At 37.8% G+C, this 13,030-nt stretch overlaps 1 protein-coding gene across 4 annotated transcripts in view; it reads right to left on the bottom strand.

The window, feature by feature from the left end:
- Window positions 1-335: 335 nt before the first annotated feature.
- Window positions 336-13,030, bottom strand: part of LOC107700068 (KN motif and ankyrin repeat domain-containing protein 1-like) — a 62,630-nt gene continuing 49,935 nt past the window's right edge. For 3 of the 4 annotated variants that reach the window (XM_016501578.1, XM_016501579.1, XM_016501580.1), the window contains exons 4-12: window positions 12,044-12,196; window positions 10,441-10,537; window positions 9,801-9,986; window positions 8,562-8,649; window positions 7,312-7,531; window positions 6,169-6,311; window positions 4,069-4,269; window positions 3,806-3,904; window positions 337-1,524 (exon numbers count right to left, since the gene is read on the bottom strand). In XM_016501578.1, coding sequence (XP_016357064.1) covers window positions 1,465-1,524; window positions 3,806-3,904; window positions 4,069-4,269; window positions 6,169-6,311; window positions 7,312-7,531; window positions 8,562-8,649; window positions 9,801-9,986; window positions 10,441-10,537; window positions 12,044-12,196 — 1,247 coding nt within the window. In that variant the 3' untranslated portion in view covers window positions 337-1,464. Of the gene's footprint in view, window positions 1,525-3,805; window positions 3,905-4,068; window positions 4,270-6,168; window positions 6,312-7,311; window positions 7,532-8,561; window positions 8,650-9,800; window positions 9,987-10,440; window positions 10,538-12,043; window positions 12,197-13,030 lie in introns of all 4 variants that reach the window. The other variant, XM_016501577.1, reaches the window with a different exon arrangement.

The following is a 13,030-nucleotide window of genomic DNA, read 5'->3' as shown; positions in this document are numbered from 1 at the left end:
CGGTGTCGTCCAGCAGGGGTTAACGGGCCATGCTAACCAGCCAGGACAGTGATCATATTTGTATCTCTTTGCAGTGTCCATATCTAAAAGTCCTCTTTAATACAACTAAAAGGCTTGTATGTTTTTTTGAAAAGCATCATGTTTTCATGCCTGCAGATCTCCCCAACTGCAATGAGTCACGCTAATTTGTGAGCACAATTTTAATTAGTTTATTAAAATTAAATTAAAAGTTTAATATTAAATTAAATGTCAAAAATACATGTATACATTTAATGTATACAATTTCATTTTCAACCGAATATTTCCTATCTGAATAATAGTGAGAAAAGAGTTCAAGCCTGCATGTCTAAATATACTTGAATTGTACATTAGCTGTCGATTCCAGTAGAGGGAGACATTGTACTGTTGACCTGTAAGAAAGTGGCCTACTGAAAGAGGGGTTTCAGAAGTGAGACGGGCACAAGCCATGTCATTTTAGTACTTTATTATCAAGTTATTGGCTACTATCGTTACTATACTATGGCTACTATAGGCCTAGTTATCTGTTATTCTATTTGTGACTACATGAAAAGCCACATATTAGACCTACGACATAAGTTTATTACATAAAGGCCAGTCAAAGCTATTGCATCCACATATCACAAACATACATTATATACAATCAAAGTACAATTATTTCTGACAAAAAAACTTTTAATTGATACATATATAACTTCATGTTACAAAGTAAACTTTAAATTTCCTAAATACTGTGATTTTTAAATAGATAAAATGGCAAGTATAAAAGTACGGACCAAATCCAAATCTAGAAACATGTGTTTAAAATAACTTGTTGAAAGTCTGTTTCTCAACCTCTGATACCCACTGGACATCTCTGCTAGGTATTTGATGGAGGACAAAAGATTTAAACCCCAAAGGCTGAACATATTGGGCAGCATATACAAATATAAAGCTCATTGTCAGGCCACATCTTGGAATTATAAATGACTGATTATTAAAAAAAAAGAGAGACGAAAAAAAAAACCCCGTTGACTTAAGCTTTAGACCACTCAAAGGAGGAAGAATACAAAGATATATCCATATATTATAAAATTCAACATTTATATGAGAATAACAATATTCTGAAGGCAACTCCATAGCCACTTTCCAGTTGACGTCTAGCTCTAATATTACGCTGGTGATTTCAGGCAGAAGAATACTCTTTGAATACATTCAGGGTGAGTACACATTTGAGGTCTTAGCTAGCAAGTCCATTTGTATTATAATCTAAAAGCCAAGGAGAAAGACATCACCAAGGAGAAGTTTGCAAAAGTGCTGAGTAAAATTGCCTACTATCCATTAGTTGAGGTTTGAAGTACGTTCTCAGTCTTTTAGCTGTAGATTTGGTTTCTAGCTGATGAAAATGGTAGGCATGGCAGAACCTGAAAAAATAGCAGCTCAGGCAGGGTGGGGTAGAAGCTCTAATCAAACATGTCCTTTCCTTGTAGGACTGGGTGAAGTCTTCCTCCCAAGTCGAGGCGTACCCTGTGAACAGATGACAGACATGAAAGGTATGATGATTAACAGTAAACGGAGCCAACATGAGTCAGATACAAAATCAATAGACATTGTAAGAGGCCTCCTTCTGTCTCTAAACTCTACTTATTACAAAATATATTCTGATTCTCCACTAAAACAGTCCAACAGTGCAAGATTTTGTATAATATTAGTTATGTGCTAAAATATACAGTGGGTATAGAAAATAATCACACCCCCTTTAAAATGATCACATTTAGTTGCTTTTCAGCCTGAAATGAAGATGGATACCATGTTTGTTTTATCCAGCCGTATTTACTCAACTTAATAACAACTTATAACATCCAAGTGAAAGATATAACACCAACATGTCAGAAAAAATAAAAAATAAAAAAACAGAATCACCGAGTTGGAAAAAAGATCACCCCCCTCCTAAAAATGACTTGTAAACTCAATCAGGTGTAGCTAATCACCTTCTCAATGGCACACAAAGCCATTTGACTTTCAACTGTGATCATCTGTGGTCATTTTGATTTGCTCAGCATGAAAAGAGCTTTCCTGGAGCGTTTCAGTCCGTGGTAGTGCAACTGAAGCAAGCAATCAACTATGAGTGGCAAGGCACTGTCAAAAGATTCCCGGGACAGAGTCAGGAGATTGATACAAAAAAAAATCAAAGGCTTTATCAATGCCTAGAAGCACAGTGAAGTCTATTATTAAGAAGTGGAAGGTATTTGGTACAACACAGACCCTCCCTGGATCAGGACGTCGCTCCAAACTGGATGAAAGAGGAAACCAGGAGGAAACTGGTCAGAGGGGCGACCAAGAGACCTACAGCAAATCTGAAGCAGTTGCAGGAATTTATGACAAAGAGTGGTCACTGTGTGCATGTGACAACAATATCACAAATTTTCCTCAAATGTGGCTTGTATGGGAGGGTTGCAAGAAAAAAGCCACTCTTCAAGAAAGGCCACATGCAGTGACGACTGGAGCTTTGCCAAAACACACCTTGAAGATTCTGAGGCAGATGAGACTAAAATTTAATTATTTAGCCTCAACACCAAATGATATGTCTGGAGGAAATCAATACAGCTCACCATCCAAATAACAGCATTCCTACAGTAAAGCATGGAGGTGCTAATATCCTGTTCTAGGGGTGTTTCTCTGCAGCAGGGACTGGAGCACTTGTCAGGATAGAAGGAAAAATGGATGGGGCAAAATACCGTCAAATTCTTGAGGAAAATCTGCTGCCCTCTGCCAGGAAGTTGTCAATGGCAAGAAGGTTTACCTTCCAACATCACTATGACCCAAAGCACACAGCAAAACTGACAAAAGGTGAATGTCCTTCCATGGCCTAGTCAGAGCCCAGACTTAAACCCCTCTGAAAATCTGTGGAATGACTTGACGACTGCAGTCCACAAACACTCACAATCAAATTTAACTGAACTTGAGCAGTTCTGCAAAGAAGAGTGGGCAAATATTGCAAAGTCTAGATGTGCAAAGTTAGTAGAGACAAATCCCAACAGACTAAAGGCTGTAAATAAAGCAAAAGTGTACTTTTTGCAAAAGTAAAGCAAAAAAAAATACTGACAAGGGTGTGTTCCCTTTTCCAACTCAATGATTCTGGGTTTTTTTTTTCTGACATGTTGGTGTTATATCTTTCACTTGGATGTTATAAGTTGCATAACAATAAGTAAATACAGCTGGATAAAACAAAAACTGTGTCCGTCTTCATTTCAGGCTGCAAAGCAACTAAATGTGATTATTTTAAAGGGGGTGATTATTTTCTATACCCACTGAATATGGGTCAAAGACGAGACGTCCCATTTTGATGTCTGCATCAAATTAAATTTACAAAAGTAATTTTTTTATTAATTGAAAGCATATTAAGTGCAAGTAAAGTGTCTACTTTAATGTTTCAGTTAACATTTGTGAAAATAAAATGGCAAATTTTTTTGTGAAATAATGTTCCATCATCATTCAGTGTAACAGATATATTTACGTAAAACTGAAACATCATACTTGTTTCATATCTGACCTGTACTTTTTAAAATATATAAAAGAAAAGTGATCATACTAAATTTGATTATATTTTAAATTATTAAAACTTCTAGCTGACAAACGGGTAAAACCCCTTTTCGCCTTTGACCCATTTTTTTAAAAACTTATTAAACTATAAAAAATGAATACAAAAATTTAAAAAAATTAAATCTGAATTATTAATCCAATGTACAAATAGATAGATAAAATGAATGTACTGTGTATAAGCTGAATGTGAAATGCGATCACTCACTGGTGATTGAGCTTTGGAGAAGTTCATATGGGCATACAGCAACACTGCTATGTCCTTATGACCTGCTTCCAGAGCAATAGACAGGGCATTGCTCTCATCCTAGGGACAAGAATTCAAACACCTCATTAGCCTTACTTACTTTCTAAAAACAATAGCAGTATCCACTATGAGAAACGAGTCGAACACATTACATAAATATACTTCATGTTCATTAAATGTATTTGGTGGATTATCTAGCTTAAATTGAGACTCTGCTCACTCACATTATCGCCGAGTGTGGCGTTGCAGACCGGGTGAGCCAGTAGCAGCTTTACTATCTCAACGTGGCCGTGTTCACTAGCGCACATAAGTGCGGTCGAGCCCTCATCATCCTGGATGTTGACATCTGCACCACAGGCGAGCAGAGCCTTCACCATGTCCATTCTGCCATGACTGACTGCCAGCATCAGCCCCGTCTGACCAGCCTGGACTCACAGGGTCAATGAGATCAGTTTAGAGACTTCAAAAGTATCGGACTACTGCCTGAAAAGCTATTTATCTAGTTTAACGCTAATTTATAGTAAGTATACTATTGTAAAATTGTCATGTTATTAATCTGAAAACTTGAAAAAGCTGTACACTACTGTTTAAAAGATTTCTTAAAAAGAAAATTAATATTTTATTCAGCAAGAACAAAAAAATAAAAAAATGTATTTTTGAACTTTTTAATTGTTAAAGGAGTCATATGACGTTGCTAAAAAGAACATTATTTTGTGTATTTGGTGTAATGCAATGTGTTTATGCAGTTTAAGGTTAAAAAAACACATTATTTTCCACATACTGTACATTATTGTTGCTCCTCTATGCCCCGCCTTTCTGAAACGCGTCGATTTTTACAAAGCTCATCGTACTGAAAAGCGAGGTGTACGCTGATTGGCCAGCTATCCAGCGCGTTGTGATTGGCCGAATACCTCTAGCGTGTGACGGAAATGTTACGCCCCTTACCATACTGTGATGCTGTGTCTCCCGGCACGACCACACAAAACCAATAAAACCCATTACAAACGAGGAATTTGTTGCATCCAGTGGGGACATCATTACTGATTATAATGACTTATACTGTGTTTTTACACGTTGCGTATCGCGCCGCATAAACATAAAACCATGTCTGCATTTGTGATCAGAGAAACGACAAATAACAAGCGCTACTCTACACTCGCGTTTGAATCATCAGTGGCAAATTCTTTAAATATAAAAAATGTACTTACAAGCTGTGAGTCAGAAGCGTCAGACTGTTCTTGCTAAGTTGAAACTGCCCCACTTTATAGAACAGCCTTTGAGCACAGACCCATTGTAGGCTACTCTGCAGGTTCAGGAAACAGCAACAAGCGCTACTCTACACTGCTTAAAACTAGCGTTTGAATCATCAGTGGCAAATTCTTTAAATATAAAAAATGTACTTACAAGCTGTGAGTCAGAAGCGTCAGACTGTTCTTGCTAAGTTGAAACTGCCCCACTTTATAGAACAGCCTTTGAGCACAGACCCATTGTAGGCTACTCTGCAGGTTCAGGAAACAGTCCTCCATAAAATGCGTCACACTGCGGGCTTGAGTGAGCGAAGGCCCGCGGGCTAGAGTGAGGAACGGCCAGCGGACTTGAGAACGGCACGGCTGGCGGATTTGACGAAGGAGCGGCCGGCGAGCTTGCGGCAACCACATGTGATGACCCCGGGCTGGACTCCGCTTCATCCATGGTGAAAGCCGATCCGGCGATCCACAGCGCAAAATTTATGTATTTCCTCAGCGACCAGCACAGATCATCTCTAGGCATGACAAAGCGGATATCGTCCTCTTTTGGAAGGCCAAACAAAGTAGTTTCGCTTTCACAATGAATCACACAGAGTCTCCACGACATGGCAGCGGCGGCAACAACAATACTACAGCGAGAATAAAAGTTACGCCTTCTTTCTTTGCGTGAACATTTGGGCAGTGTTATGCAAATCTTCCCACACAGTGACGTAGACATGTGGGGGCATGTTTAAACGAGGCGTTTTAGGAGGGCGTGGACAAGTCTTAACTTTTATAAAGAATATCTCTTTGGATTTGAGACTTTAGTCTTTGCAACTTTACAGATCTTCTTTATGCACCAAGAGCTTGTAACACTCCAAAGAGAAAGGAAAAATTGAAATCGCATCATATGACCCTTTTAATTGTGAGTTCATGATACCTAATTTATCTAATGTTAAAGAAATGGCCATAGGCTATTGTCAGGTATTACCATACAGTATATTCAATATATGAAAAAATATTTACTAAGAATAAATATATACTTTTCATGTGTTAGTTTAAAGCAATGCTCAAGTGCAACAGTAGAATTACACTAACCTGGCTGGCTTTTGCATTGACATCTCCTTTGCTGAACAGCTCTTCAACCACCCTCATGTCCTTCGGGGCCTCCACGGCAGCGAGTGCTGCTAACATGATGGGAGTATAGCCCGCCTTATTCTGCTGATTGACATTGCAGACATCTGTGATGAGACAGAGAGAACAAGGGAACCCTTGTAGTAAATGCATTTGGAAGGAGGCCGTCTGTTGTTTGAACTTAAGAGAGGGGACATGCAGGTTATTCAGACTGAGAGTCATGGGTTGTAGAAGAAGTGAAGGACCAAAGCAGGGATTCACTGACTTGCAATGGGCCAAAGATGGCTAGAGGGTCTGAGAATGGAAGCAGACAATTGAGACAATGGGGGCTGCACCAAAAGAGTCAGATAGTAGAGTAGCATAAAGGCATTGGGATAAAGGGCTTTTATTTTCTGGAGTCAAGGCACCTCATCATTGGTATTCACAGAGGTCTTTGGAGCTTTTTGGAGGAGGAATAGTGGGAAATAACATGATTCTGAATGTGGCTGGAGGATTAGCTATTAGCTTATATACACTGCTGTTCAAAAGTTTTGGGTCAATAAGATTCTTAATTTTTTTTTTTTGAAAGAAGTCTCTTATGCTCACCAAGGCTACATTTATTTGATCTAAAATTCAGTAAAACAGTAATACTGTGAAATATTACAGCAATTTATTCCTGTGATGCCAAAGCTGAATTTTCAGCAGCCATTACGATCCCTCATAAATCATTTCTATATGCTGATTTGGTGCTCAAGAAACATTTCTAACTATTATCAATTTTGAAAATAGTTGTGATAGTAGTTGGGATAATATTGTGGTTTCTGGGTGGTTCCTTACCGGCACAAATCAAAAGACCACCGGCAAGTCTTTCTGACTGTTTACACCTGGTGTTAACATTAGTCTCTGGTGATCCAATCGCAAATGGACAGCACTAACTACATGGCTAAATGGGCCCAAAGTGTTTTGTGATCTGATCACATCGGATAATGTGACTCTTTATTCATGCTTATGGGTCCCCAGCAGGATCAACATGCACCTTCACACTTGTCCATCACCACTGTGCTAAAAAGCTGGTTGTAAGTGGCTTTAAAAAAAGGTGAAAATGTTGAATGTGAGTCAAATACTTACCAGCATCCAGCAGCTTCTTCACAATGTGGAAGTTGGAATGGGATACACTGTAATGGAGGGCAGTGTTGCCGTTGCCATCGGCCATGTTTACGATGTGCTGCAGCAGGGCAGGGGAGATGCCTCTGAAAGCATTCAGGTAGTCCTCCACCATCTCCGCTACGGCCGTCTTCTGACTGGACACTCGGAACCACTCGTGCTGCACTGTGTTCACATATGACCTCTGGAATGACACAAAATGATAAATATGATCAAGATCAGTATTGTAGTAACAGTTCCTGCCTATAACATGGAAGGAACCTCAAAATCAAAGTAAAAACATAAAATTTGTAAACAGAATCAAAACAAAGAGAAACGTCGAGGATCTTGTTACATAATGATCCTAATTAGTCAAAATTATGTTCAATTATCAGACACGGCTTTTCTGAAATTCAGGACAAATGCAGCTTTGACTTAACCCAAGACTTAACAGTAGCCCAGTCATCGCACAGCTGGGAGGGGGTCAGCAGAAATAAGTGTTGATCCAGCATTCTTTTACACCACGTTAACCACAAAGGAGCCAATATCCTTCCCGTTTCAGGTGCGGTGAAGCACAGCTAGAAGAAACATCTAAGGGCCTGATTTACTAACAGCTTACACCAGCGCAGATCGTCTTTTGGCGTTGAAATAGCACTTTCAAGATTTACTGTCAGACACGCAGTGAAGAATTAGTGCTGAAATGGCTTGGACACAGTTATTTTTGTGCCTAACCTTATAGAATATGCATTTATAGGAGTTTCCCTTTCAGACGCAAAATTTATGGGAGGATTGTATTAAAATGAATCGCCCAACGCGATTTACTAACATTTGCACTCGTCAAATTACTGGTATTTGCGCCATTATTTAATGCTCCAAAAAGGCATATCTTAAAGCAGACACTAATTTGCGCTGCTCTTGGTAGATTGTGTTGGTCATTATGGAAATGATCTGGCTGTGTTCTTTCATTTGCGCATTGTCAGTAAATCACCTGCAGAAATTTCCACTCCCATTAGCGCTTTTTTGGAATTGCGCACTCAAGCTAATTTGCCGTTTAGTAAATATGGCCCTAAAACTCCAATTTGCTTTGAATCGCTTGTTTGTTTGGCAAGATTGCTTTCTAAGAACCATCAAAAGTGTTTAGAAAAGAGAGGATTTCACCAAATAATTTTAATAATCTGGAAGCACAGATTTTTGTGTGTGTGTGAACTGAGGGATTAGACACAGCTAAAACTTACCAAATCTTTACTAAATAAAGCCTTGGGGTCGTTGAGGTGGGATTTCAGCATGTTGCATGCAGAGAGCATCTTCTCATTCAACTCGTACCTGGGAAGAACAAAAAAAAATTATTAAATGCATGACACTTCTGAGTACTAACCAGCATCGGACAAAGAACCCTGTGTATAAAGTATAGAGTTTTTTTAATCACAAGTGGAAACGGGGATTCTGGACTCTGACCACATTTGACAAATATGTAAATGCTAATGTATTTTCATTATCTGCATCCAAGTAGGTAATCTTTAATATAGAGGTTGTGCTGAAAATATTTATTATCCACAACTCAAGGATTGAGTCAGTTTTCAGTCATGCTCTATTTTTACTCATTAGAAAAAAAATCTGCTTGGTATTTTTTTAAGAACATCTGTGGCTAGAGCTCTTTTTGTCTTAGACATGTAGCTTCTTGGCTTTCACAATGTGAAAAAGACAACAGACGCAGCCTTGTGATCTGGTTATGCAATTTAACGAACAATATCCAATGAATTATTCTTCTAGACTACACTTGGTGTCTCTTATTCTCTCCCCAAATCCTCACTCACATCTCTCTCCTAGTTTATTTTGATTTGGTGCTTTAAACTATTATTTTTCCCCCTTCACTTCTAATTTCTCTTAGCATCTTTTACTGTTGGAACACTTGGGAAACGTAACAGACCGTAACAGAGCAGATACTTTTTTTTTTTTTTTTTTTTTAAATGAATGAATACATTTAAAACTCTGTAATTGTTTTTGTTTGAAAATATAATGAATGGCATTTTCCATTTTGCGTGTCCCGTGTAATCGTTCAGCTCTCTCATCGATTACACTGGACACGCATTGAAATGCAAAGTGTAGCTAAAGAAGCATTCTTTTAGCATTCCAGCTAAAGAATATCCAGATATGAAATCATATTAATTCCAGGTGGAAAGAGGACTTCTTTAAGATTATGAAGGGTAGTACTTTAGTACTCTTTCTCATAACTCATGTCAGGCTTGGTATGCAGGATTCTTACCTGATACGATTATACAGATCTGAGGTTTAATTTGTGCCTCCAAACGGTCTACTTTCATCTTTTAGAAAATTGCATAATTAACATCCAAAATACCTTACATTCTCTTTCTGATGCAAGAGACTCTTCAATTGGTCTACAGTCATAAATGGTGCAACACTGAACTATGAATCACTTGTTGCATCTGGATCTAAGAGTTACTGGCAATACTTGCCTCTGCCTTTTGTCTTGGCCTAAATCTTCAGTGTCTCTGTCTTCATCCACTGCTTCATTATTCCTGAATTCTTCTTTCCTCCTCTCTCTCACATTCACCATCTTGTCTTTGTCCTCCTCTTCATCCTCTGACCCAGAGGAGCTGCTCTCTTCTGAGCTGGAATCATCACTCGATGTCGTCTCATACCTAGACATGACAAGCACAGATTTGCACATAGTTGAATAATTGCATATTTACATGCACTCTGGACTACTTGATTCTGATTGTTCAACTGTGACACTGATTTTGTAAAATGACTGCTAAACTGTTTATTTCATAGCTCTTCATGGCAACATACCATTGCTACTTTCATGTGTCATATCACTTTGTGGTCTCTTGTTCCTCTCCAGCACAAGTTAGAATAGCTAATTGTCAAAATTAGCATTGTTTCAAAAAAGTGCCGTAAAAATGAAAAAATAAATAGATATCTAAATAGAAAAAATAAATAAACTGTAGCCATAGAAAAAAGTAAACTGTAAAAACAAAAAATGACCAGCTGGGTATAGCCCTTATGACCAACATCAGCTGAGAAAGAATTTTTTAGAAAACACTTCTTCTATAATAAAGGTCTCTTCTGCTCATACTGAGAGAAAGAACCTACCCTCCATTTACACCAACAAACTGCAAGTTCTTTTTTGTGCCATTAGGTCCCTGATGACCGTCTTTCTTCATGATGGACTTCAGGGTGCTCTGACTGCCTAATAGAAAAAAGAAATGCAGGCAATCAATTATTTTTTTATCATTAAAGTGGAGCCAAAATGTTTACATTTTAAATAAAATATTATTCCGGGTATAAATAGTGGTCACGTTTTTAATATAGATCTACAAGTAATATTTTCTCTCCACCACAAATGTTGACAAAAAGCTACACACCCTATCAAAATGGAAAGAAATGCATAAAGCTGACACCAAGATTCATTATGATATTCATTGTTATTGCTGTTATGGGAAATTATATAAGGGAAAAGCTATATCTACATTAGCCAGCAACAGCTAATCAAGACCATAAGCTCGAGCTGGCTACATTTCAAAATCTGACAGACATGTACAATTTCCAACTCTTGTTGTCATTTTCAACAGAAGAAAGAATAATCAAGTACTGATAAGTAAAAAAAAAAGTTGCATATCAAACATGAGTTTTGGGGAAAAAAAACCTATGTGAAGCAAAAGAAACATCCCACAGCCTAAAGCTATGGCAAACATGTTAAGTACAGGCTTCGCTCTGCCAAATACCGAAGAGGATCGCCGCCCCTCTCCACAGAGACTGAAAAAAGAACAGTTCTGAGAACTGCCAGAACATGCCCTACAGATGGACACACTCCCTCTAACTGTCTGTGTCTCTAACATTGTATGCGGTGAAGGTACTCATTATCCAAATTTCCCTTATTTTGACAGGTGAGAGCAGTTGTATCCTGGGAACTATGTGTCTTGAATCTGTTACATGCTCTCCTAAGGCAGTCAACACAAGGGTTGTTTAATCAATAAAGCCATCCATCAAGGGGAGTTCAACATGAAGATGTGGCTTCTTTTAAGATGGTTAATCACAGTCATACAGCACGTCAAATCAACACATGCATTTTCAAACAAAAAACTTTCAGCTGTATAAAAGCAAACAACTTAGAAATTGATTGTTTAACGCTAAAATAATTAAATATAAATATATATATTTAGACTTGTGTGATGCCACCGATAGAGGCCTTGCTAAGCCTTGTAAGGCCTTGTTTTTCTAGGTATGATACTGTACATAATTATTCACTCTCAAATTATACCTCCAAGACATTATAATATAGCTCTTGCCAAAACAAAGTTGCTTAAAAAAAAGAACAATTTAAGATCACATACAATCAGAATGGTGCGTTTTCTGATTCTCTCACAGTTTAAGATAATATGTGCAGAGATTTTGGTATGAATCTGAATTCTAGTCTCTAGATATTCATCATATCAGATGGTATTTCATTGCAATGAGCCAATGGTAGTAATGTAATAAAAAGATTTCTGCAGAAGAATGTCTGATATTGAGAATACCTCAACACATCTCCTGCTTTATCTAGAGCTGAATCAGTTGACAGCACACATGGAAACACAGCAGGAACTTGGCAGCAAGAACTTCAAATCAGCACAATAACTGTCAACTACAACTGACCGCATCTGCAAAAATATGTTCAATATATATCTCTCTTGTTTAGTGACAGAAATGGACATACCATGCAATGCTGTGGACATTTGCTGGTCCATGCGGCTTTTCTGTGTTGCTGTACCATGTTCATGTGCATTGTCAATACACACATTTTCTATCGGTGCGACCTCTGCCCTCAAACTATTCGAGTGGGAACGAACTGCACTGACCATCTGTGTTTCTGGATAAATAGGATGAGAAGACAGAAAAAAGGAAGACATGAGTTACAATAATTAATTTCTTTAAAACAGCATACATTTGTTCATACCTCAGGACAATCAAATCTTAAAATAAAAGTAAAATTACTTTTTTTAATGTTATTTTGCTGATCCATCTGATACGGAACAAAATATCAGGAATTGTTGTTGTTGTTGTTTGTATCTTGAATATCTGAAATTCATCCTTGCAATCCTTAAAATAACTCATTTTTAACATGAATGTACAAAAAAACTAAAAGAAAAGAAAAACTTTCAGCTGTATAAAAGCAAACAACTTGGCAACTGATAAAGCTAAAAGCCTGCAAAATTACACAGCAACAGACAAAAATGACACTAAATTTTGGTATAGATATGTTAGTAGCTGCTTATATTTAGACTTGTGGGATGCCACCGAAAGTGGCCTTGCAAATCAACCAATCAGCTATGGTTTTACTAGGTGCAGCTGCAAATAAGGCATGATACTGTTCATAATTATTCACTCTCAAATTATACCTCCAAGACATTATAATATAGCTCCTGTCAAAAAAACTTTGGACAACACACAATCAGAATAGTGTGCTTAAGGATTCTCTCACAGTTTAAGATAATATGTGCAATGATTATGGTATGAATCTGATTTCTAGTCTCTAGATATTCTTCATGTCAGATGGTCTTTCATTGCCATGAACCAAAAGTAGTAATGTAATAAAACTATTTCTGCAAAAGAACGTCTGATATGGTGAATACCTGAGCACATCTCCTACTTTATCTACTGTAGAATCAAATCAGTCCACAGCAGACCTGGAAACACTAAATTC

Source organism: Sinocyclocheilus anshuiensis, unplaced genomic scaffold, assembly GCF_001515605.1.
Source record: "Sinocyclocheilus anshuiensis isolate Anshui unplaced genomic scaffold, SAMN03320099.WGS_v1.1 scaffold983, whole genome shotgun sequence".
Taxonomy (NCBI): domain Eukaryota; kingdom Metazoa; phylum Chordata; class Actinopteri; order Cypriniformes; family Cyprinidae; genus Sinocyclocheilus; species Sinocyclocheilus anshuiensis.
This window is presented reverse-complemented; position numbering and strand designations above follow the sequence as displayed.